Source organism: Astatotilapia calliptera, chromosome 18 (genome assembly GCF_900246225.1).
Source record: "Astatotilapia calliptera chromosome 18, fAstCal1.2, whole genome shotgun sequence".
Taxonomy (NCBI): Eukaryota; Metazoa; Chordata; class Actinopteri; order Cichliformes; family Cichlidae; genus Astatotilapia; species Astatotilapia calliptera.
Window position 1 is genome coordinate 32,113,994 of NC_039319.1, and position 26,985 is coordinate 32,140,978.

Genomic DNA, 26,985 nt, shown 5'->3' on the forward strand with positions numbered 1-26,985 from the left:
GGAGCAGACTGATATATGAAATATTCCTTTATTGGGTGAGAAAATCAGACCATGTCATAACTGCTGTAAGTCACCAGAATAGATATCAGAGCCTTAAACAGGCTGACTTCTGCTAAATGGGTCAAACTGGGCAGAAAGTCTACAAACACATAACATCCTTATAGAATATGATGTAACACTATAGATCAACTTAGCTCAGAATATATAAAGCATATAAACAGTTACAGCAATATGATGCAACAAACACAGCAGCTACTGATCCAAAATACTCAAAGCTTCATAGAACTGAACCAACATTTATTTTTAGCTCCATCCTGCTGCTGATACAGACTTTAGGTTTCTGAACATTAAACTTGTTGCTGCCTTTCATATGTGTAACTTGAAGGCCCTGAGGTACTCTGAGTACTTTCTCCACACTGGAAACACTGGGATGATCACATTTATTTGAACATTACCTAATAAGACTGATTCAGCACAGACAGTTATGTTAAACTTTCCAGCCGTCCTTCACAAACAGGGAACGTCTGTCTATTCTCTCCATCTGTCAGTGCTGCTGGCTCTTCCTCCTCCTCTTCCTCACACACTGCTGAGTTTGTCTGGGGATCATCAGGGGTGCAAAGCCTCACAGATGATGTGCAGCAGTGGCTCCCTCAGTCTGTCCTCACTCTGGACACTTGCAGTCGTCACACATGGAAATCAAATGGTGATAAGCTGCAGGATTCAAACACAAGTGTAACTTATAAACACATGTTCATACTTTTATCCACAATCAGAGAGAAAGAAACAGAGAGAGAGTGCAGGACAGACAGACAGGTGACATCTCAGGTGTACACACTGCTACACAACAGCACCAGAGAAGCAGGATTTAGTGTTTGTGTTATTACGAGTGTAAACAAGAAGAGTTCCCAGATGGTGCAGTGGACACATTGTGACTGCTGTGATTAAAGCATCTTTCTTTCAGCTTAACGAGTGAACCTCAGCTCGTTCAAACACACATTAAAGTCGTTTGGCTCGACCCCGAACAGAGGCAGCAATATAACACAGCTAACATTAACAGTGCAGTGAATCCTGCTTGTGCCGTGATGTTCAGGACTCAAACCGAGCAGCATCACTGACTTTCAGCTTGTGTGTTTGTGGATATATGACTGACTTTAATTATCCACAAAATCATCACATTCTCTGTCAGATAAGGTCGACTATTGAACGGCGTATATTTTAAAGGCTTTAAAACAAGTTAACGCTGAAAGTACAAACATCACTAATGTCACATAACTCTTGCCGACAAGGCATAGCTATGGCTATGAAATGCTCTTTGTGTATCACTTCTTCATTATGAAAGATGTCATTAATGCACTAGTAATGTCTCATCTGAGTATTGTTCAATCATTTGTCAGCAAGCTATAAGACAGATCTTAACAGACTTCAGTTAGTCCAGAATAAGGCGTCCAGATTAGTGTGAAGATGTTCATACTATACTAATATTGATAAAATGCATAATAACCTTTCTTGGCTTCCTGTACAGGCTAAAATATTCTATGGCTTACTTGTAGTTCTAAAAAAGCAATTCTGTTAAACACACCACAATTATTCTGCTCAGCTGCAGTATCCAGATGAAATACATCATCATATTACACAGTTTTCAACAAACTGCAATTTAGTAAATGCTCGAGTTAAAAGTAACGTTTTGTAAAACTGTTACATTTAGAGCAACTTTTAAGTGGAATAAGTTGCCTTAAAAAATTAGAGAATTATTCAAAACTTCAATGAACACTAAAAGCCGATTTACAGAGCTTTTAGTTGTTGTAAATATTGTAAGACATGATTTGTTTGAAATTTGTGTAATGTGCCTCAATGTATTGAAGCAGTTAAAGCACTTAGACTAAAACAGACATAGCTACGTTAAAACAATAAAACAAGGTACGACCTCTCCCATGCTCGCAGGATGTGGGGGTGAACCAAGCCTGCTAAAAATCACACATCCTGTCACTACCAAATAACTACAAACAGCATCCTACCATAAGCAAACTTATATCACTAAAAGATTATACTGACTACTAAATACAATTTTCCATTGACAACTGCTAAACTTGCACCACTGTTTCAGGGACCATTGTGTGTATCTCAGAGACTCAGTGATGTTAATTACAGGCTCACTTGGGTGGACTCCGGTGTGGATGCAGGTGTTTATCATGTTGTGAACATGCAACCGTTCCATACCTGGGACTCTCTCACTTCCAAAGAACATTCTGTTTCATTGCCTGCTGAGAGAGAGACCGCAGAGGGTCTGAACTCTGACTCTCAGGCCCACCCTGGCCCCCCTGCCGACACTGACATTGACTCTGAGCCATTCCCCTTTGATTTACCGGACATTGACTCTTCTTCTGGTGTGGGCGCTGTTCCAGAGAGTGTTTCACCCAGATCTGTCCAGCACCCAGCTGCTGGTGGACATTACAATCTCAGGCCCAGACGTTGCCCCAGAGTTACGTCTGGCTGGAGCAACAAAAGATGGACTAATGATTTTCACACAACCAGGCGTGATCTGAAGTGAAATGTTTTGGTTAAACCTGTTTGATGCTGTCTTGTTGCATTGCTACTTTGAGTCATGATATGTAGATGTTTCTGTTTGCTCTACTTAATCCAGTTTTATGGCTCTTTCGTGCGTTAAGGTTCATTCTTGGCATTTACTTAGAAAAAAAAAAAAAGTACAAAAGAAAAAAGTGAAAAAAATGAAGGAAACTGATTTTCCACTGTACATATTCGTCTTATTTTCACCAATTTCATTTTTAAATGGTCTTTTGCCCTGTGTGTGTGCACCAATCTTAGCTGTAACCTCTATGTATAGGGTACTGTTAGGTGTGGTGTGTGCTTTTTCAGCTGTGTACGGCTGAGGACAGCCTTTTTCTCACCAGGGGGGACTATGTAACAGTTGCTATTGTAATGCAGTGTATCACCACATGGCGGCGCCTCCTGTCTCACGACTGGTGTCACCCCCTTTTTGTTCTTCTTCGCACTCCTCCTGTAATGGATGCTCCCGTGTGTACGCAGACTAGTGTGCTCTTTAGTAATGTGTGGTAGAGGTAGCACTTTTATTTTTGATATTGTAAATAAATGAGTACTTTTTGGAAAGTCAGAAGCTGTTGCTCATTCACTATCCACCTGCACACCTCCGCGGCTGGCTTCATCTCCACTGCACGTTACAATATGTTGATTTTTTTCGCCTACTCATATCATAATTTTTTTACTCCTGGTTCTGTATGTTCATGTTCTGTTCTTTTGTAAACTTCATCTGTTTGTATGTTGTATACTCATTGTGTTTCAATAAAGTTCGATTTAAAAAGAGGTACGTTCTAAACGAAGCTTCAGACGTCACTGATCACGTGACTCTGGCCAAACGAATCAAGCCTCGACACGGTGCTTCTGAAGCAGCGCGTCGATCTTTCTGACACATGTCAGCTTCAAGCGGACCATCACTACGTCTCACATCTAAAGGTGTCAAGGTAACTTTGAACTGAGTTCAGTCAATCTGGAGTTTTTCCAAGTTTTCTGTTGCTCTCTGTGAGAGAAGAGCGTTAAAGGTGGGGCTCTCCAGAGTCCAGCAAAACAGGAAACCACAGCTGGGTGTGTGTGTAAGTGTGCAAACCAATAGAATGCATCGTGGTGGGGGGGGGGCATCACGGGCATTGGCAAGAAAAAAATAAAATAATCGGTCGTACCCATGCTTCCCCGACGTCATGCCAGCGCATATTGGGAAATTCGTAGGCACCGATCGGTTTTCTATCAGCCATTTGCTGGGAGTAAGGGCGCCCTCCGTTTGCGAGGTGCGCCTGCTGCTGGCGGCACAGGGAGGAGAGGGCGGGGCGGCAGGGAGTCTCTGGCTGGCTGGAGCGGCATCTAATAACCAACTCACAAAACAAAATAAAAAACAACACAACAAACAGATATTATGATACAGACTTATAATCTGCACCCATGTTTTTTCTAAATTCTATAAAGTGAGCGCGAGAGCCCTCGGTGCGCCTGCGCGCTGCTGAAGTCAAAGTAAACTTTATTGTCATCTCCGCTACAGACAGTCCAGCATATAGAGAGACGAGACGACGAGGCTGCAGTTACAGCGGTGCAAGTAAACAAACAATAAATATAAGAACAGTAAGAAAATAAATCTACACTTTAGGACTCGGGGTAAAGGATCAATAATAATTTACATTTATAATTTACAGTTTAAAGATTTAAAGTCTCACACAACCCGTCAAAAGGGGCGGGGCCGGCTGCTTCCAAGTAGAGCGCATTTCATTTATAATGATGTAAATCCAAGCCCATCATGGATTCACGATCTGAATCCTGGGTTGTGTGAAATCCCAGAAATCAACCTTAGACAAAGTGAATCTGTGAACTAAGGTGTAGGTCTGTTAGGTTAATTGTGCTGATCCTCGGGTTGGGGGATTTGTGTTTGTACTGGAGCGCAAAATTCAAACCAATGGAAGATGGACAACAAAAGTTCAAAGCCATCAGGTGCTCAGGTTAGAGAAAAGATGCAGGTAAGCAGACGTGTGATTGGATAATGGCAGCTCATCCTGAACCAATCAGACTAAACTCCAAACAATACATTATGTTACAGATTTTAATATTAATTAGTCATTGTTACTTGTTGATTTGTCCTTTTCTCATTGTGTGACGAATTATGACGACTGTTTGGTAGCTGTTATTGTCTCTCTCTCTCTCTTCATGTGTGTTTCTCTGGTGAAACAATAGTTTTGTGTTAATGTTAGGGCTGCACGATTTTGTATAAAATGAGAATCACGATTTTTTGGCTTAGAATTGAGATCATGATTCTCTCATAACAATAAATAAACATAAAACAACAAATGTCTCACGTTTTGTTGTTGCAGCAAAATGTTGTCCTGCTTGAAATTCCGTCTCCACCGTTGCTCGACGCTGCGTGTACAGAGCAGGTAGTGCAACAATAGAAAAATAGTTGCGGGACGGCACTGTGTAGCGTTTGTCTAGGGTGTTGATCGTTTTCCTAAATCCCTCGTTTTGCACAGTGTTGATGGAGCCATATCTTTGGTCAGGTGATAAGTGATAGCCTCCGTAATGTCTTTGTGCCTGCGGGAGTTCGACGTGTATAGGGAAGCGCTGTATAAGGTTCCCGTTATTAATGTTTGGGTGGTTGACCGGGACGGATTTTCTCCTGTCACTTTCTCGTCATCCCTGACGTGCTCTCCGTTGTTTTTTCCCTGCTAATTTTAGCATCACACGGCACAGCTTCTGTATCACGTGGTATAAGGCTCCGCCCTTGGCATTTGTTGAGCAGGAAGAGTGGGCGCTTGTTTTCATGCAGAGTACGTCCCGAGTCAAAATGTGAAGTTTTACAAATCACCACTTCTTTAGTGAATATCATTTCAGTCTCAGACAACCTCGTTTCTCTTACAGAGGTTGAATGCACCTTCTGCGGATGGCGGTACCACACAGTGTGCATGGACTTCCCCTGCACAGAAGGCAACTACAAATGCTGTGAATGCTAAATAAACAGAAACAAATGATCCCTGTTGTCTTTGCTTGATGATTGGTTTGAGTCTTGACAATCCACATTGCTGGCGTTGCATCTTTCAATGCCAGCAATGGCAGGTATCAGTGCTCAAACCTTTTGTGTTTGTTTCCAACAAGTTGCCCACCTCGGGAAACAAAAATGTGTTCTTTTACTTGTCAGATGAACATATGAGACACTTTGACTCTTCAGTGCAGTGTGGAGCCTAACAAAGATCTGTTTTGTGTCCCAGCTGATCAGCAGGAGGAGGAGAGTCTGACGGAGCAGCAGAGGAACATTTTCAGCTACTTGGACTCAGCTCAGCCACTACAGAGGAAACAATGAGCTCAACACAGAAGGTGACAGACAGAGCAGGACCATATGACCAAAGATATTTATCACCATATACATTTGAACATTTGCCATAATGATGTAGCTGACGATAGAATTGACACCAGACAAAATACTTTACAGCTGCACAACTTTATTAAAAAGCCATCAATGTATTTTCACTGAAACAAGCAGCTGTTGTTTATGTGCATTAAAGTTATATAAAAATGTAACAGTGCAAATGCAAATTGCTCGCTGACAGTTTAACCAAAAGGCGTTTCCAGTGGAAACTGGCCGACACATCCTGAGCATAACCATGTATAATATCCACTAAACTTCAGAAGAGGTTATACAGTCGTGGCCAAAAGCTTTGAGAATTGCATAAATATTGGAACCTGGAGAAGTTGCTGCTTAAGTTTTTATAATAGCATTTTGCCTGCACTCCAGAATGTTATGAGGAGTGATCAGATGAACTGCATCGTCCTTCTTTGCCATGAAAATGAACTTAATCCCCAAAAAGCCTTACCACTGCATTTCATTGCTGTCATCAAAGGACCTGCTGAGACCATTTCAGTGATCGTCTTTGAAGGAAACTGTTTCCAGGGCCTACTCCGTGGATCGGCTTCCTCCGAGGCGTGGACGTCTATCAGCAGAGAATGTACCTTCACCTATCAGCAGAGAATGTCCCTTAGTCTGTAACACAGTCAAATATATTCTCAAGTAATATTCAAGCATGCCATTCAGCGTGTTAGTACGAGCAGCTCGGGAGCAGCTTGGGAGAACAAGAAAACAGAGACTGCTTTAGATTGTCTTCCCAAAGTGACTCAACTTTATTCACAAGTACAACAGTTTATATAGAGGGTAAAATTCATGAGACAGCAGATTATCAGTTTAAACCAGTACAGACCAAGATAAGGGAGCGTCTTCCTGCCCTTGGGTGAAGAAGCATCCTTTGTGTAGTTTATTAGTTCAGCTACAATTGTGATTATCTCAGCGACATATTTTCAAGGCACAAAACGAAGAGTTCTTACATTAGTGAAATCTGAAACAAACCATTTTGCCTTCAACAGGCGTCTAAAAGATTAAGAAACTAATGTAGCTGAGGGAGTGATCTCTGTGGTATTTCAACCTTGTACCAGCCTGTGATTCTCACACATCAATTCTTGGGTCAAAGAGAAAAATACCTAAAACAAAAGGGGCCTTATTGAATGACAGAGTTTTCCTGCATAATGTCACTATAAAACAATATCCAGTAAATGCTCCCATGGTACTAAAATACCTAACAGTCTTCTTAACTCAGGTGAGAATGTTGGCGAGCACGAGGCTGGAGATCATCATGGCTGTATCCCGATTCAGGTTCTGCAGCTTTAAAGTCCTCAAGGGCCGCGTACTCAAAGACCGCTAAGGCCGAAGTGCAAGGCTCGTAGGCTCGTGAAATGGGACGTCTAGCCTCCGTCGCGCTGCCCAGGTTGCCTAGCAACCATGATACTAACAGCTGGAAACGTTTCATACAGCTTTGTTTGACAGAAATGAAGGAGAACATATTTAGTTCATTTGTTTCTACATGAGCTCTGTGTGATTTGATGAGTATCTGAGGCTGAGACCACAGGACTGTGAAACATGATTGTTGGGCTTCATTTCTGTGCTGCTGGCTCTTCCTCCTCCACTTCCTCACACACTGCTGAATTTGTTCTGGTGGATCATCAGGGCTGCAAAGCCTCACAGATGATGTGCAGCAGTGGCTCCCTCAGTCTGTCCTCACTCTGGACACTTGCAGTCGTCACACATGGAAATCAAATGCGTGATAAGCTGCAGGATTCAAACACAAGTGTAACTTATAAACACATGTTCATACTTTTATTCCACAATCAGAGAGAAAGAAACAGAGAGAGAGTGCAGGACAGACAGACAGGTGACAGTCTCAGGTGTACACACTGCTACACAACAGCACCAGAGAAGCAGGATTTAGTGTTTGTGTTATTACGAGTGTAAACAAGAAGAGTTCCCAGATGGTGCAGTGGACACATGTGTTACTGCTGTGATTAAAGCATCTTTCTTTCAGCTTAACGAGTGAACCATCAGCTCGTTCAAACACACATTAAAGTGCGTTTGGCTCGACACCACCGAACAGAGGCAGCAATATAACACAGCTAACATTAACAGTGCAGTGAATCCTGCTTGTGCCGTGATGTTCAGGACTACAAACCGAGCAGCATCACTGACTTTCAGCTTGTTGTGTTTGTGGATATATGACTGACTTTAATTATCCACAAAATCATCACATTCTCTGTCAGATGAAGGTCGACTATTGAACGGCGTATATTTTAAAGGCTTTAAAACCAAGTTAACGCTGAAAGTACAAACATCACTAATGTCACATAACTCTGCCGACAAGGCATAGCTATGGCTATGAAATGCTCTTTGTGTATCACTTCTTCATTATGAAAGATGTCATTAATGCACTAGTAATGTCTCATCTTGAGTATTGTTCAATCATTTGGTCAGCAGCTAATAAGACAGATCTTAACAGACTTCAGTTAGTCCAGAATAAGGCGTCCAGATTAGTGTGAAGATGTTCATACTATACTAATATTGATAAAATGCATAATAACCTTTCTTGGCTTCCTGTACAGGCTAAAATATTCTATGGCTTACTTGTAGTTCTAAATAAAGCAATTCTGTTAAACACACCACATTTATTCTGCTCAGCTGCAGTATCCAGATGAAATACATCATCATATTACACAGTTTTCAACAAGCTGCAATTTAGTAAATGCTCGAGTTAAAAGTAACGTTTTGTAAAACTGTTACATTTAGAGCAACTTTTAAGTGGAATAAGTTGCCTTAAAAAATTAGAGAATTATTCAAAACTTCAATGAACACTTAAAAGCCGATTTACAGAGCTTTTAGTTGTTGTAAATATTGTAAGACATGATTTGTTTTTGAAATTTGTGTAATGTGCCTCAATGTTATTGATATTATTATTATTATTATTGATTGCTTATATTTGAACAATTGTGAAACCTCACTGTGGATGTAAGAGTGAAATTATGTGGATATCTTGAATCCACTTTATTGTGTAATATTTTATGTGAGTATTTGACGGAAGACGAGCAACATCTGTTGTGGAAGCTAACGGGGTCCCTTTAGAATAAACAAACATATGATTTATTATCACTGAATAATTCTGTATAAATCTATACAAATTATAGAAATATGTAATAGGAACCAATAAAATAATCTAAATTATAAAAGTGTGTGTGTGTGTGTGTGTGTGTGTGTGTGTGTGCAATCAGGAGGGATGGGCATGATTTTAGTGTTTGAACAGTCATGAATTATCTTTAACAGCAGGTTGGATGTAATGTGTTAGAACTACCAGCAGGTGGGGATAAGAGACCTTTAAGGTGTTTGGTGCCACGCTCCACCTTCAGGTTTAAAACTAGTGTTAATGGAGGTTGAAGGTTGAGTTTGTTCCACGACTGCATTTCACTCACTGCCTCTGTTTGTATCTCTGTCACTGCAGGACCAACATGGAGCCAGAAGTCAGCGCTCTCAGGAGGCCGACAAACCTCACAGAAGAAAGGGAGAGAAAAAACACACCTGTGACGAGTGTGGGAAGGGTTTTACTGTGAGGGCTAAACTAAAACAGCATCAGGTCATCCACACTGGAGAGAGACCGTTCAGCTGTGACTTGTGTGGAAAGTCTTTTTCCTTCAAGCGTTCCCTAAAACAACACCAACTCATCCACAGTGGAGTTAAAGCATACAGCTGTGATCAGTGTGGCAGAGCTTTTACTCAAAGTAGCCACTTACAGAGGCATCTAGTTACCCACTCTGGAATTAAGGCATACAGCTGTGACGAGTGTGGGAAGGGTTTTACTGTGAGGGCTAAACTAAAACAGCATCAGGTCATCCACACTGGAGAGAGACCGTTCAGCTGTGACTTGTGTGGAAATTCTTTTTCCAGGAAGGGTTCCCTAAAAAAACACCAACTCATCCACAGTGGAGTTAAAGCGTACAGATGTGATCAGTGTGGCAGAGCTTTTACTCACAGTAGCCACTTACAGAAGCATCTAGTTACCCACTCTGGAATTAAGGCATACAGCTGTGACATCTGTGGGAAAACTTTCAGCTGGAGAGGGAGCCGAAATACACACCTACGCATTCACACCAGACATGATGTGTACTGCTGTGAACAGTGTGGCAAATACTTTACAACAGACGCACAGTTACAACGACACATGTTTACCCACACTGAGGAGAGACCTTATCAATGTGACCTGTGTGAGAAGACTTTTAAATCTCCACGTCACCTGAGACAACACCAACAGATCCACACCAGAAAGAGACTCTACAAGTGCAGCTACTGTGAGGTATGTATTTATATTGTTATCTTGTCATTTTAGCCTGACTGTTTGGAACAACTCTGCTCATTAAACTGTGTTAGCATGTTAGCAATTCTACTGCATGGAAAAGCAGCTCTGAGTGATTATTCAGATTTTCCTTTCAGTTATGATTTTAGTATTACTGTAGTATTATGGTGGTAGTATTGTAGTTATTGCAGCCCAGTAAACTGAGTGTGTTAACTGAAACAGTCAAATGTAGTTGGGCGTCTGCAGAGATGCTCTTTATTTCAGGCGACGTTCAGGATACAAATGTTGAAGGACTGACTTACACTGTCTTTGTGTCTTTGTTTAGAAGCAGAGCGACACAGATGGATCCAGTTCTCAACCCTGTCATCACTGTGGTGGTGGGAAAGACTTTCATTGTGACCTCTGTGGAAAAACTTTCAGTTGGCAAAAGACCCTAAAAGTACATCAACGTAGACACACTGGAGACAAACTGAAATACTGCAAAGAATGTGGGAGAAGCTTCACCACATCAAGTGAGTTAAAACAACATGAACTGATTCACAGTGGGGTTAAAAAGCACCTCTGTGATCAGTGTGGGTCATCCTTCACCACTGAAGGTCAGCTTAAATCACACAAAGGAGTCCACACAGGAGAGAAACCACACAAGTGCAGACACTGTGAGAGAAGCTTCTCACATTCACATAATCGTAACAGGCATGAACGTGCACACATGGAAGGAAACTACAGCTGTGACCAGTGTGACAAGAGCTTCAGGAATCTCAGTTCATACTCTGCACACAAACGATCCCACGTTACTAATAAACTGTTTCACTGTTACCAATGTGCCCAAACATTCACCTCATTGTCTGCTGTGTGCAAACATCAGCGCGATCACTCAGGGCTGAAATCACTCCCATCACTGGATCACAGTGAATTTGAAGACACAGAAAGATCCTCTGGTTTCCTCTGGTCAGACTCAAAAAGCTTGAGATCAGGCTCCACAGAGTTCAGATAGAATCATTTAAACTTGTGTTGAACTGAACTGGTTGCTGGGATGAACTTCTACATAATACAGATCTACATGGGATCTTCTTTTCTGTTGTTTTACTGAGTCAGTTTTGTCCTTTTTTCTCTGTCCTGGTTTTGCTCGTCTGTAAATGATTGAAACTCAGTCAAATAGTTCATTGTTCTCCAGCAAAACGTTTTGGAAACTCATGTTTAACCTTTAACACTCTGACATGTTTTAGCACACAAGGCTTCATCGGGGAGTTCACTCATGATTGGACCATGAGAACAAAGGTTTTTAGTTCTTTCAAAGAGAGTCTTGGAGATGTTTGATGTTTCTGTTTTTCTGAAACCACCTGAAAGAAAAACTATTTTTCTTGCTTTATGTAGTGTGGAAGTTTTTAATGTTTCTTCATCTGTGATGTTCTTGAATGTGTTCACGTGAAGATGGTACAAATAAACTGTCCTTTCAGCTTTAGCTCCTAATTTATTCATTATATATGGATGTAGCACAGCAGCCGTCTCTTGATTAACACATGGAGGGCTCGGAATCTGATGGTGTCGTCTCCCTAATTTGCCCACTCAGTAAATCTCACTCATGGCCAAGAAATTGAAATAAACCTTGTTTCCCTGCTGGATAGTGATCCACTGTAACTCTGCTCCTCCTTCCTGTTTAGGATTTCTGTGGCTGAAATAAAATTCCCTCCATCCATCACTTATCCCAGCTAACCCAAAGTGAAATAAAGTTTTGCTCGTCTTAAAAAAGCATTACAATAATGGGCATTACCAATGCAAACTGAATGATACAGAAGATGAAAGAAGAGACTTTGATCAGTTAATAAAGCTCATGATCTGGATTCATTGTGGCTGCTACACAGATACTTCTGGGTCACTTCTCTCAGTTAGGAACCTTCCTCACCAAACTGACTGTTGGACCACACCCCTGGTTTCATGAGAAATTGTTTCAGCCATGATTTCTCTTCCTGTATTTCAGAGTAAAGACTGAAGTGACAAATGGAAGCATGTTTAAAAAACACAATGTGAGAGAGACGTTGAGGTCCTTAGAAGTTACCCTGGGTTTTTCTGTCACCCTCCTAGATGTTACACACCTTGTTATTGGACTGATTTCTACTGCTGGACTACTCCTGCGGAGAGTAACAATACTCTTACTAATTAGCTGCCTTTCACACCTTTGGGGATATTTATTTTTGTGTTTGCAGCGCTGTGAGCCAGAACAGCGAGAGAAAAATCTGCAACAGCGACGAGCTGAATGCTTATGTGAATCGCAGCAGCTGCACATGTGCTACGCTGAATTAGAGGATATCTTTGCTCTGGATTTCTATTTCTACTTTTTCGTTTCTATATGATTCTTCTTGCATCTAAACAAAGATGATTCAATTTGCTAAATGTTGATGGCTCTTCGTGCTCAGGTGTAAATGAGACGTAATATTTGCTCTTGGTTTGGTTCTCCTGTACAGAACCTTGCAGTACAACAGAAACCTAAAAACATTATTTGTAGTTGTTATTCTTAGTTGTTCTGCTGCCTAAATACCACAGGGTCTAAATTGGTGAGCGTGTTTGCCACTATATTTGCCCTGGATGTAGATGCAGAAACTCTTGCTCTGTATTTGAGAGAGAATCTTAGAAGAGATGTGACCTGTCAAAAAATTGCTAGTAAACGTAGCAGGTTCAGCTCTTTCAAGGTTACTGCTGAATGTAATGATGTGGGTGAAATGTACAATCCTGAACTCTGGCCTGAAGGGGCTCTGGTCCGGCGTTTTTATGAACCTCGTAAGCTCGGTACGGTGGTGCCAAGCTCAGTGGATCCAGCAGGGGAGATAACTGCGCCTTCTGGTACCAACGTATCAACATGAAGATGTCTATTAGGATATTATCTTACAACTGTCATGGTCTACGTTTGGGACAGAGTGCAGGGGACAAAGCTCGACGGATTGTTGTGGACAGTCTGCTTGCAGAATGTGACATTTTATGCTTGCAGGAGACATGGCTGTCCAAACAGGACCTGGGAAAACTTAACTGTCTAAATGCAAGTTTTTTGGGAGTGGGGGAATCAACAACTGATCTCAGCACAGCTATAGTCAGAGACAGAATACCTGGAGGGGTTGCTGTGCTTTGGGACAAAAAAATAGACCCTGTGATAAAGCCCATTAGACTGGATGTAGACTGGTGTATTGGTATACAATATACACAGAACAATAGTAGTTTTATCATTCTTAATATTTATACTCCCTATGAATCTTGTCAAAATGAGCAAGAATACCTCAGTAGGCTGGCTTTTATTAATGCATTTATTCAAGACAACGATACTTACAGCATATATGTTTTGGGTGATTTTAATGCTGATCTCACAGACAGCAGTTCTCAGTTTGCTGACCACTTAACTCACTTCTGTCAAGTTAATAATCTTATCTTGTCTACCAAAGTGTTGCTGCCTGCAGACATCTATACATACATAAGTGAAGCCTGGCATAGTACATCATGGCTGGACCACTGTATCTGTACAGCTGATGGACATGCAGCTTTAGCAAACATGACTATCAGGTATGCGGTAACTGTGTCAGATCATATACCTTTTGGTTTTACTGTGAATGAGGAACAAATGCCAGCATCAACTGGAAACAATATTGCTACCACACTGCAAAAACAGCTATACTTGAAACAAGCCAAATATTCTTAAATCTGACAAAATTTTCTTGTTTTGAGCAAAAAATCTGCCAATGGGGTAAGCAAAAGTTGCTTGACTAGAATTCTTAAAACTAGCAAATTAATCTAACTGCCATATGCCTTTTAACTAGACAAAATTGTCTAAAATGTATGCTTATTTGAAGAAAATGTGACTTATTATAAGTAAAAGACACTTTGATATTTAGAAAATCTGTACCTAAAATGAGCATTATGCTTTCTTGAACAAGCTGTTTTCAAGAATTATTTGCTTACTTTAAGATTCTTAAGATTCCTTAATTTAGATTTTTCACATAAAAAAAACACCTTACTATAGGACAAATTTTCTTAAAACTGAATTGTTTCTTTCTTGATTGAGCTAACTATAAGAATTATGTTTCGAGTCTGAGAACAATAATCAGCAAAAATTCCTGAGAATAAGACACCATCTCTTCAAAAGCTACTAAAAATAAGGGAATTCATCTTAAATTAAGACAGCAAAAGCACTCTTAGTTTTTGCGCTTTTATTGACACAGCAATGGGTCAGTACTCACTGAGGTCTGTTCCAGGAGAATCATGTCTAAAATTATACATTTCAGCAGGGTACTGTGTAACATGGCCAATATAAGAAGTGCATATTCCAGATACTCTTAACATGAATAATAACAGTATAACACACTCAAGGCTGGTATCAAAAATACATTTTGCTGAAGCTTAAAACAATCACTATTTCAAATCCTATATTACATAACATTTTAGAAGAACAAGTTTAACGACCACACAAACAAACATGTGTTTTACATTTGAACAACTTTTCTAGAGAAAAAAAAAACCAACCTCACTGACCAACACTGAGTCTGATAAACAAGGCAGATGGAGTCTGTCATCTGAGAGACTCACTCAATGAATGACTTCCACTCACCAAGCGCCTTCTTGTAAGAGGGGGTTGAATCTCGGTCATGGATGGAGTCTTTGAGTATTTCAGTTTGCAAGACAGACAGCAGTGTGGAAATGCACTTTGGATATGTGAGGTGGAGGGCATAGTAATATGCCATCAGATAGAGCAGTCCCTCATTAAGATCCTTCCGGTCAAAAGTGCTCACCGGTGTGGTTCCAACAGCTATCATGCAGTTGCCTTCAGAGACAAGCAGAACTGGGCAAGCCAGGGGTCGCTGACGCAGGTAGCCTTCAGGGTCTTCTGAAGTCTACATGACAGAAAAAAAGAGGATTAGAACAAGACCGTGAGAAAGACAATTTTTGAGTTGCATTACAGTTTAAAATAGATCAACTTTTTTTGTAGTTTTTATTAACATCAACATGTTATGGGGATCTGAACTTTAAGAATATTTGACTGACTCCACAGTAAAATATATAAAATGAAAACATGAGTAACTGCAAAATTCAACAATATATACACATAGAATATTGCAGCCTTACCTTTAGGACATGGAAAAAAGCCTCACTACAGATGCCCAGCTTCTTAGGTGGTACTGTGCTGGAAGGGAAAAGCATGGGAAGGGCTCTGAACACAGTTGCTGCATGTTCCACTGGTTTGAAAAAAGAAAAATAAGACAGGGCAACACCATTAAGCATTGAAAATAATTTAATCTGCAAAGCATAAATGTAGACAAATCAAGATACTGTAGCATTACCTCCATCCAAAGTTTTTGGCGGCTTCATAACTTTCTTCATGACACCATAAAACTGCACCTTCGAGTAGAAGATTTCCCATCTATCCTTCATCTCAGAAATGTATTTCAAGTTGGATGGTTGAATAATTCTCCGCAGCTCATCAAGGACCTGAAAAATACAGACAGAAACCCAACTGAGATAGATCTGTCTAGCTCTGTATCTGGTCTTGACAATAAGTGATAACAATTTAAACATGAGGGCCAGTATTTAAGAAATTTGAAAATCATATCAAAATGTCCCCAAAGGAATAACAGGATGGCTAAAAGAAATAAGTACTGCTTACATGATCCAGTTCTCTGAAACAAGGATATGCCTCTAGTATCTTCACTGCTCTGTCCTGCTCCTTTATAGCATCAGAGTTAATGAATTGTCTTCTAGACTCAAACTCCAGGTTCAGCAGTTGGGTAACAGCAGCTTTGTTCTGTTTTTTGGTCTTGTATATTTCTTGAAGTGTCTTGTAGTGTTTTGCCTGGGTTTTTTGGCTGTCAAAGAAGTCAGCTGAACCAGCTAAATACACAGAGCAGAGGTGTGTAAATCATTTATTGCCACAGTAAGGCTTTATATATCTGTTATTGGTGCAAAACAATAAAACAAAAATACCAAAATATATCTGTAAATTAGATCAACAAATTAACTAAACACCTAACTTAAAATTGTTCATTCATCCTGTCAAGTTGTCACTATTAAATGGAACACAAAGATTCCAAGATAAACAGTGAAGTAGTTGTGTTCCATTGTTAGCAGAATTTTTAACAAAAAAACAAAAAGTTTCGTCCAAACCACATTTACACTCAGGGTGTAATAAGAGGGTGCATTATATTATACTTACATTCTTCATCACTGCCATCCTGGTGGTGCACTGGGGTGCCCATCGATCTAACTGGTGATTTATCTAGAATAATAGTTGATGCACTGGACTCCCCACTGCTGTCATTTTTTGCAACGCTTTCATTCCCATCCTTTCTTGGCTTCTTCACAGGAGGTTTTTTGCCCTTTCTTGGACTTTTGACATTGGAGAGTCTCTTCATTAGCTTTTTAGCAACATGCTCCTAATAGGTACAAACGATAAAAATTAAAAGATGATAAGATACATCACTCATGATTAACACAGAGTGGTATTGAGCAAATGCTACTTACCCACTCACCACACGTTTCTTTAAGCATTGGGTAGTACTCCATTAATCGCTTTGCCATGGCATCAACCTCATGTTTGCTGGGGTATCTGGAGTCCTCAGCTGCTCTTGCTATTGAAATCATGTTTGTCATGGTGTTTCTTACGAGTCGACAAAAGAGTTCCTTTGACAAAGGTTCAGCACACTCTGTCCCCAGCCGCTTCTTTTCAAAGTAGGAATGTCGAGCTTGCTCAAGTTCACTGTCTGTGAAGACTATGTACTCTGGGTTGGACATAGTCACAAACTTAGAAGTGCTGGGTTCCTCTCTGGAGAAGTCACCATCTCCAGTAGTTGTTAGCGTTTTTTCAGCAGCAGTCTTGTTCTAAAATACAGTGTACATGGGGCTAATTTCACATAAAATTGCATAAGAACTTTAGGTCTCTACACATGAAAGAAAGTACAACAAAATATCAGTAAAGTGTCAAACAATAAAAAATATGTATATTTAATAAATGTGTAGGCCACTTGATTTAAATCAAAACTAAAGAAGATTCTACTGTCTATCTGTTAAGCGAGTATTGGTGGAATTACTTGAAACTGCATAAAACAAGCTGGTGTGTTCTCAGTTTTGTCACACAGCGATAGGACAGAACTTACTTCTTCACATTTGTGCACTGCAAGCCATAGAGCCCGACGCCTGAGGAAATGTTCAGGACCAGGAAACAGATCTTTGATGTCATCTCGTGAAAGTGATGAGAGCAGGTCTTCTCCAACTTTTGCTTCTGCAATAGGAGTTTCCAATTATCACTACATTGCACTATCCTCATGTGCAAGCCAGCTGACAGCTTTGCTTGGGTAACAAACAGGATACACAAGAAACATACCGGTAATTTAATATTTACCATTTAAAAACAATTCTCTATTCCATTATATTCCCTCCTGACTGCTCCACAGGTTCTAAATTACCTTCCTCCTATTGACTGGAAAAAGCATTATAGTTGTGATTCGCTTGCACCTTTCGTCCACACGTAAATGGCGTTTTCGGTCACTGAAAAAGGAGATTTCTAAAAACGCTTGCCAGGGTGGATATTTTTGAAAACTCCTTTTTTGCATTTAGGTGTGGACGAGAAAAACGGAGAAAACGCAGCGTCAAAGGTGTGGGCCTTTTTTGACGACACACTGTGCGCCGCGTTATTGTTTCGGTGAAATGAATTTCTACAATACTGTTAATTGTACTCTCTGCAGTGTTTAAATGCTTACATATACACACACAGTTACTGTCCCTCCACACATAGGACTGGGTTCTGCTTTTATGCCCTATCTTTCTTTACTATTTCCCACCGAGGCTTCTAGACTTCTGATTGGCCAACATTCAGGTTAGGAACACGGTTAGGAATATATCGCCACCTGTTGCTTTGGCATGTTCCTAGCAGCGTTTTCCTTAATTTCTGCGTTTACGTGTGGACGGGATTATTTTTTAAAATGAAAACGGAAAATCTCCGTTTTCAGAAATACCCATGTACATAGTGTAATAGCACTAGCATATTTAAATATGCTAATGCTACTAAGCTAACCGCACAAGCTAAGCTAACAACCGGTATAGCCTGCCATGCTAGCGACTTAACATGCAACATAGCAGAACACAAAACATAGAAAAAACAAAACAGTCACATACCTTTCAAGGTGGCAATTGTTATTTCGTCCAGTTTCTCCATAGCATGCCTTAATTTCTTCACACTGTACCACTGTATCCCAGACCCAAAAATATTACTAATCCTGCAATCCAAATTTGAGGTGCGAAGCTAGAGGCGCGAAGCTGGACTGTACCAACTCAGGAGTATGGGGTTGTGTACAGAAATGGTTTAGTTCGCTCTTTTATATCTATAAAATTCTATATATTTAAAGATATGACTATTTAGTTAGATTATATTAAGTAAATACTGACATGTCGGTACTATTACTTAGTACAGCTGTTATAAGGCCCCGAATTAGGATAGCCATTCCTACCCCTTAATGGAATAATCCTGGTCATCTTGGCTTTATGGGAAAAACGGTTCACGGACCAGTGAAACAAAATGATTTGGCGCTGTGTTATCTGCTTCGTATTTGTGGGTCTGACCCTCAAATCCTTACTGAGTCATATTAATTCTGCACATAGCCATAGTCCAGATTTCCGTGTAGTTTGTGGCATAGATGGATGTGTCAAAGAATATCGTGTTTACAATTCATTTTGGTATCACATTCGTCGAACACACTCCGACCACCTTGGCAATGGACGATGCAGCGGATCGACTAGGACACAAAAATCTGTAAGGTGAGACTGACTATATACTTTGATATCTTTGTAAATAATCATATAAAGTATTCATGTTAGATTCCTACTTGTTTTTACAGCTTAACAGTAGATATGTTAATGCTAATTCCTTATGATCCACATCAATGCTATTTCTAAACAATTTTTCTGAGTGTTTAATTTCTCCTAATAGAGAAAACACCATTTTTTTAAAACTTTTGTTTTAAATAAACCAATGGGCATGGTCCAGAGTCTCCTTGGTTGTTTGTGTTTATTAATATTCATTGTTTCAGTTAGTTTCCTGGTTATTTGTTAATTATTTCCAGTGTTTAGGTGTTCTCCGTGCCTCCCTTGTCTTGAGTCAAGTGTCCCTGGTTTGATGTTCATGTTTATTCCTGTTTTACTTTGATAGTCCCTGCCCTGCATCAGTGTATTTTGTTGCCCTTCCCCCTGGTCTCTTCTCATCTGATTAGTGTCAGCTGTGTTTCGTACCTGTCTGCCAATTCCTCGTTTCCTTTTGTGTATGTATATTTAGTGTGTTCTTCCCTCTGTTCTTTGTCGGATCGTCTGCATTTTCTCCTCTGTGTCATCTGTGTTCCCTCCCTCGGGTTTTCATGTCTCATGATCCTTGCTCCAGGTTGTAAGGTTTTTGCAACATTTTCAATGTTTCCTGTGTTCTTTAGTTTAGCTTTCCAGGTTTAGGTTTTTGAGGATTCTTACAGCTTTTAAACTACAGTTAAGCTGCCAAGTATCAATCAGCAATAAATTAGTAAAATTTTATTAAACTCAGTCTGAAAACATACATATTTTGGAGTAAATTATCAAATGCGAATAGAATTATTTAGAAATTATCAGTGTAGCTTGTAATTAATATCTTTAACTAGTCAATTAATCAATTAATCTCAATTGCAGTTCTAGGAGGGAACCCTCATCAGCGGAGAACAGAAGTCTGAGTAACATGTGGGCCTACAGGACTGATCCAGTGGTCGAAAACCAGCCAACAAGCCAGCCAACAATGGATGCGGCTGTAGACACCAGATTGAACTCAGGAGAAGATGCAGTGATTGATCAAAACACAATACAGCATGATCCAGACAGTGTGTGCCCCGAACATTTTGGTACTTTTGACAGTAATAAGACATTGTACTCTGGCTTCGATGATGGTTCCCATATCTCGCAAAGGCCCCTTGTTCCATCCCAGACCAACAATGATACCTCGACTCCAAACATTTCAGCAGCTTGTCCAAGCGTGTTTGCAGATGGAGTAGCATCATCCCAATCTATGGTGAGTCTATCACTACTGAACAATAACAACTTCTTTTGATAAAACATTTTACCAGTTTATTACACTCCTATATTTATTTCTCTTTTCTGAAGGATGACTCCTGCCACGATGTTCTTATCAGACAAGCAACAGCTCTTGTATTGACTGCAAGAGAGAAACATCGTCTTTCACAGGTTTGTGCTCATACAAAATTAGAATGATTATTTTAACATGTGGCTCTATTTTTTTTTCATCATTTATTATTAACAATTTTCCCTAAACTGTAACTGCCTTTAATTCATTCTGATTATCCTAATAGTAACTATGCAAAACCGAGCATCACTTGTATGTGCCTCCAACTTTCCAGTTTACCTAAGGCAGTCATAGTCTCCAGCCATCCACCCATTCGCCTCCGCCTATCCTTTTCAGGCTTGCTCCCATCACAAGCCTTCCTCCGCCACCTAACTCTTAGTCTCAGTTTAAAAATGAAAATTGTAATCTTAATTAAACTAAAAATTTGAGTTTTGCAAGAAATCCGAGAAGGAATTAAAAAAAAATTTTTTCCTTCAGTTTCAGTGAGGAAAAAAATCTATAAGAAACAGTCAAATAATTCTATGCAGTTTTTTGGTTGCAGAGCTACGTACGTTATTAGTCCTTACATTATAAGTTGTCTATTCGCTAAAAATAAATCTCTTTTAATAGCAAACAACTAAGATGTCGTTTGTTCTTTTTGTCTTTTTTACAGAGTGGTGTGAATGATGTCGTTGCAGCATTACAACAGTATCAGGCATCGTTGGTCAATAATCTGAGAAGTCAGGTACAAAAGGTTTTCCAGCAGCATCATGGAAGTGGACTTGAAAAAGATGTTTTGGCAGTCTTTGACCAGATTGAGGATCCATTTGCCTCTGTTTCAACAACATACTGGCAGGATGATGTGATAAAGAGAAATTTCAATTTTGTGGAGTCCGAGGAGGTTTGTGTTGGGTATACTGCTGTCATGGTAAAAAAAGGGAAAAAAAGATTCCTCACTACTGTGCCCAAATGTTTTCATTATGTTCCGCTTGTCAGAAGTTTGGAGCAGTTATTGTCCCATCCAAGAGTTTTGGCATTGATAGATGAGCAGAAAAATTACAGAAATGAGTATTTATATGATATCATAGATGGAGAACTCATGAAGTCTCACCGTTTATTTTCTGCACACCCCTCTGCCTTACAGATTATCCTTTACTCAGATGAAATTGAAATTTGTAACCCACTTGGGTCTCATGCCTCCAAAAATAAGTTGGTAATGTTCTATTATACTTTGGGAAACATTAATCCTAAATATCGATCAAAACTAGCTGCCATTCGTCTACTTGCCATTGCAAAAAAAGAGTGCGCTTTCTGAATGTGGTGTAGATGGAATCTTGCAAAGGCTGCATGAGGACTTAGTGAAGCTATATAATGGAGTTAAAATTCAAACTGGAAATGGTGAACGTGAAATATTTGGAGCATTAGTTTCATTATGTGGAGACACTTTGGCGCAGCATGAGCTTTGCGGGTTTAAAGAGGGTGTTGGGTTTGCCCATAGTAAATGCAGGCAGTGTGAATGTTCATTTGAGGACATGCAAATTTATTTTGATGAGGATAACTTTGAGGAACGGACATTTGAATGACATGTCCGGCAATGTAGCGAAATTGAGAAGGCCAACACAGAGTATCTAAGAAGCAGCTTAAAAACAACATATGGAATAAACAGAAGAAGCAAACTTATTAATTTCCCAGCATTCAACTTGATCCAACAAACACCCCAAGACATGATGCATGTAATTTTTGAAGGGATTGCTCCATTAGAAATAAAGTGTGTGTTGAAACACTTAGTTCTTATGCTTATGGGAGAGCTAGACTTAGATCTCTTCAATGCTGCAATGACTGGTTTCCCATACTCTCCAGTTGATATTAGAGATAAACCAAGTGTTATTACCTACAGTACATTAGCTTCCAGTGACAATAAGTTGAAGCAGTCCTCGGGGCAAATGATTGTTCTTCTGAAAATTTTGCCATTTCTGATTGAATCAGCCAAAGGTACTGAACACTACGCATTCATTCTTGAACTCATTGAGATAGTTCAGATTTTACTTGCTCCTGTCATCAGTCTGCAGACTATTAACAAGTTGAAAATCCTCATTGAACAGCACTTGAAGCACATGAAAGCCCTTTTCCCAGATAACAACATCACACCAAAACAACATTATTTGATTCATACACCAAGCCAAATTAAACGTTTGGGACCAATGGTCCGTCATATGTGCATGAGATTTGAATCGAAACATTGCTTTTTCAAACAATGGGTGTCAAAAATAAATTTTAAAAATGTTTGCAAATCTTTAAAACCCCTGGAGGGTCTTAAGGACATTTATTGTCTTTTGAATTTTTAGTTTTAAACCATTTTCACTGTGTTGAGTGGATTAAAGCCAAATTTGTCAAAGAATCTTTTTTTAACTTTTTTTTTTTAATTGTGGTGTAAATTCATTAAATTAGCCTAAAATGGCTAAGCTACAGCGATGCATCCACCTTTATGCCTTTGGACAAAAATTGTCCCATTGAAACCCATTATAAACGTTATTTTTCACGCCAGAAAAATTAAGGTTTAAGGGATCGTCAGGTTTCCACCTTAGGTTTCGTTTTTAACTAGAGACCTTAGAGTTGTAATTTTTTTATTTGTCCACCGAGTGGCGCCCTTGCTTCACATTTGACCTCTGCTCGAAAACAGCGGGCTGCAGAACTGAACTGCGGGAAAGGAAGTCTGATTTCCGGCTTGCATCACCGGCTATGCCCGCTGATCGGGCGAGACCAATCCACCCTCTCACCGACGTGAGAGGGTGGATTTTTTTTTTTCAATCAACAGGAAATGACGTATTTGTTGTCACGTGGTATGGATGTGTCTGCTGGAGAAAGGAGTCCCACGCAACATGCCCCGGTTCTTCGTCGCAACTTACCCCGGGAAGAGGCACTAATTTCGGCCTAGAGGACCAGCATTGACCGCCTGGAGACTATTTTCGGTTCCGGAAATTTTTTTTTTAAAGTAGATCGAAATTAATTTTGGTGCCGATCTTTGGACCATCTAAAGGCCTAATTATATTAACTATCAAATATTACTTCAAATTTTTTTTTTGGAAAATATTTAGTTTTTTAGGTTTTTTTTAGTTTTTTTGTAATACAACTGGGATTTAAAGGGTTAAAACAACGAAAATATAATTAAAACTTTATATGAATATTTCAGGGAGAAGTAGTTTTAAAAGACTGACCAATTTAAAGTGAAAAAAAAAATTAATATTTAATATTTTTATTGCACTTTTGGGGAATTTGCATTTTTCATGGATTTTTTAATGTGCTCCTGCAAAAAAAATAATGGCAGGTCAAAATTCATTTTGGTGCCAATCTTTTGTCCATCTGAAGGCCTAATTATAATAACAATCAAATATTACTTCAAATGGTTTTTTTTGAAAATATTTAGTTTTTTTGTTTTTTGGGGCTAAAAAAACAGGGTGCTCATGTAATGAAACTGGTATTTAAAGGGTTAAAACAACGAAAATATAATTAAAACTTTATATAAATATTTCAGGGAGAAATAGTTTTAAAAGACTGACCAATTTAAAGTGAAAAAAAATATGAATATATAAAGTTTTTATAGCACTTTTTGGGGAATGGACATTTATTGTCGTTAAGCACAAAGGTGGATGCATTTTTAAGACGCCTCCAGGTTTAATAAAGCATAATCAAATGTATGAATGTTGTCAGAATGTGGATAGTTTTGATCACCCCATTTTTTCCAATGAATGCACATTAGGACCAACCTCAGAAGTAAGCATAATGTCATACTTAAAAGAAAAAATGAGGGCCTTCCTTGGAAATGATGAAGTAAACCATGCAGTGACTGTTAAATGGCTTAATCTAAATGGTAACAAATACATAAGGGATAGGTCATTAATTGTTTGTGCTGTTGGTTCTAGTGGTTTACCTATATTTGGGCTTGTGAAAAATATCTATGTGATCAATTCATCATTGTACTGTTTTGAATTCCAGCAGCACAATACCATTTGTTATGACAGAGATTACATGTCATATAAGATAGAGATTCCAAACATGGCACAAGCAACGGAGCTGATATCCGCTGATAATCTTATAGATTTCACTCCATATTACAGTTTCACACACAAAGATATGACATATGCAGTCATGAAATATTACCTGTGTGATGTAATTGGACTACACATGAGTTCAACAGATGTTTTATAAAAGGTACACTGCTTTACATGCATGAACTGTATTATCAGGTTATTGTTTTGGACAGTTTTGTTGTTGAGTTTTCTATCAAATCTGACAGTTGAATGCGATTGTAGCATTGCCACAGTGAAGATATGTGTACTGATACTTGTCTGATGCTGATCTATTAATCTGTTTGACCTGGCCTAAAGTGAATGAGTTATGCCGTTTCTGTTTTTCAAATGGGCCTGTATTTCATGTTTATCATGTGCTTTTCCAGCTTTTGTGCATGTTTTGTCAAACTTGACAGCAGTTTTATTACACTTTAGTGTCAATAAATACATTTCTTAAACTGAGCAGCTGTTTAAGTGGCCTTACTCTTGAAATGAGAAAAATAATCTTGTTTTTATTAGGGAATTTCAACCATACCTTGTAACTGGTAAATAAAGCTCAAGATGAGCTGAAATATCCTTTTAAGGAAAAGTTAGACATATTTTCCTAGAATAAGATTTATTTTCTTGTGCAAAACTTGCTTGTTAAGAATATATTTTCTTTTTAGACAAAAAATAAGAAAAAATGTCCATAAAGAAGGGTTTTTTTACTTTCTTGAAAATCGTTTTTTGCAGTGCAGTGTAAAATTAGACTGGTCAGCTTGTAGTGAAGATGATTTCTTAGCTTATCATAGTAATACCGATATACATCTGAACAACATTTCTTTGCCCAAAGAAGCTATTTTGTGCAAGGATGTCAACTGTAAGAATGCTGTGCATAAACATTTACTCTGCTCCATGTATGATGATATAGTGACTGCTCTGCATGAAAGTGGTACACTGCTTGATAAACAATATAAGCATAAGAAACCTAACATCAGACCTGGCTGGAAAGAACATGTATCCATGTACCATGATGAAGCTCGCATAGCTTATAAATGTTGGGTCATGGCTGGAAGACCTAAACAAGGCCCAGAATTTGAACAGAAAAAATGTGCGAATGCCAGATATAAGTACGCTGTTCGCTTTATAACTAAAAATGAGCAAATGCTGAGAGCAGATTCTTTGGTAAATGCTGTGAAATAATATGGCAGATTTTTGGAAAGAGGTGAAAGCTCTTAATAACTGTAAACCATCTCTACCATCAACTGTTGAAGGTGTTTCTGGGGCAGATAACATTGCAGCCTCATGGAGACAGCATTACAGTGCGTTGTTTAACTGTATAAAAAGTGATCCATATGAGGACAATCTTGACATGAGTAATGACACAATAAGTGTAAGGACACGTGAAGTATATGAAGCCATTCATAGGTTGTCTGATAATAAATCCTCTGGTTTGGATCACATCACTGCAGAACATTTAAAACATGCTAGTTTAAGGCTAGCTCCTCTTCTAGCGCTCTGTTTCACTGGGTTTATGATTCATGGCATATTACCAGACTCAATGCTGTGTATTTTACTGGTACCAGTTATGAAAGACAAAGCTGCAAAAGTGAGCTGTTTGGATAATTACAGGCCGATTGCACTCGCCAGTATTTTATCTAAGGTGTTAGAAAGAATCTTGTTTGATAGAGTTAGTGTGTTCATCTCTTCTCTGGATAATCAGTTTGGCTTCAAACCAAAGCACGGCACTGACATGTGCATATATGCACTCAAGGAAATAGTCAGTTTGTACAGGGCTAAAAATTCATCTGTCCTCATGTGTTTCATTGATGCCTCTAAGGCTTCTGATCGAGTGAACCACAGAAAACTTTTTGATAAACTGAAGACACGGGGAGTTCCTCAATACATGGTGAGGATTCTCTCTTACTGGTACGCTCATCAGAACATGCAGGTTAAATGGGGAAGCAGTATTTCTGCCCCCTTTGGTGTCAGCAATGGTGTCAGACAGGGTGGGATTTTGTCTCCAATTTTATTTAATATATATGTTGATGATCTGTCCATACAGCTGAGAGCCTGTAACACTGGGTGTATATTAGGTAAAGCACTGATAAATCATCTCATGTATGCAGATGACCTGGTTGTTTTTAGTCCAAGCAGTGCTGGGTTACAGGATCTTCTCAATGTCTGTACTGAATATGGTGTGCAATATGACATTGAGTACAATGCTGCTAAAAGTGCTGTTCTGATATGTAGAACCAAGCAGGATAAGCAGCTAAATTTCCCTTTGTTTAAACTGGTACAAAAAACTCTTGAAGTTCATAAAAAGGTGAAATACCTCGGTCACTTTATTACTGAGCAAATGAATGATGATGATGACATATACAGACAGCGATGTAAGCTCTATGTGCAGGGAAATACTATTGCACGCAAATTCAAATTGTTTAAAGCGTATTGCACACCGCTATATACTGCCCCCTTGTGGTCATCCTACAAACAATGTAGCATGCAAAAGCTGCATGTTGCATATAATGATGCGATGAGAATCCTTTGCAGGATACCTAGAAGTGGTAGTGCCAGCCAGATGTTTGTAGCTGTGGGTGTCTGGACTTTTAAA

At 39.3% G+C, this 26,985-nt stretch overlaps 2 protein-coding genes across 3 annotated transcripts; one reads left to right on the top strand and one right to left on the bottom strand.

Annotated features, from left to right (window-relative positions):
* Window positions 1-14,193: 14,193 nt before the first annotated feature.
* On the bottom strand, window positions 14,194-17,489 carry LOC113010156 (uncharacterized). Its single transcript, XM_026149074.1, has 7 exons — window positions 17,354-17,489; window positions 16,722-17,078; window positions 16,414-16,633; window positions 15,868-16,091; window positions 15,545-15,692; window positions 15,330-15,439; window positions 14,194-15,097 (listed from the first exon to the last, which is right to left on the bottom strand). Exons 2-7 carry the CDS (start codon window positions 16,989-16,991, stop codon window positions 14,789-14,791), a joined length of 1,281 nt encoding a protein of 426 aa, XP_026004859.1. The 5' UTR covers window positions 16,992-17,078; window positions 17,354-17,489; the 3' UTR covers window positions 14,194-14,788.
* A 1,294-nt stretch (window positions 17,490-18,783) lies between these two features.
* LOC113010155 (uncharacterized) lies at window positions 18,784-22,580 on the top strand. 2 transcript variants are annotated; one of them, XM_026149072.1, is made up of 4 exons: window positions 18,784-19,010; window positions 19,902-20,274; window positions 20,367-20,447; window positions 20,999-22,580. In XM_026149072.1, the coding sequence occupies exons 2-4, from the start codon at window positions 19,948-19,950 to the stop codon at window positions 21,638-21,640; spliced, it is 1,050 nt and encodes a 349-aa protein (XP_026004857.1). In that variant the 5' UTR covers window positions 18,784-19,010; window positions 19,902-19,947; the 3' UTR covers window positions 21,641-22,580. The 2 variants fall into 2 exon arrangements, with proteins under 2 accessions (XP_026004857.1, XP_026004858.1); XM_026149073.1 differs by having other exon boundaries at window positions 18,784-19,005.
* The last annotated feature ends 4,405 nt before the right edge of the window (window positions 22,581-26,985 follow it).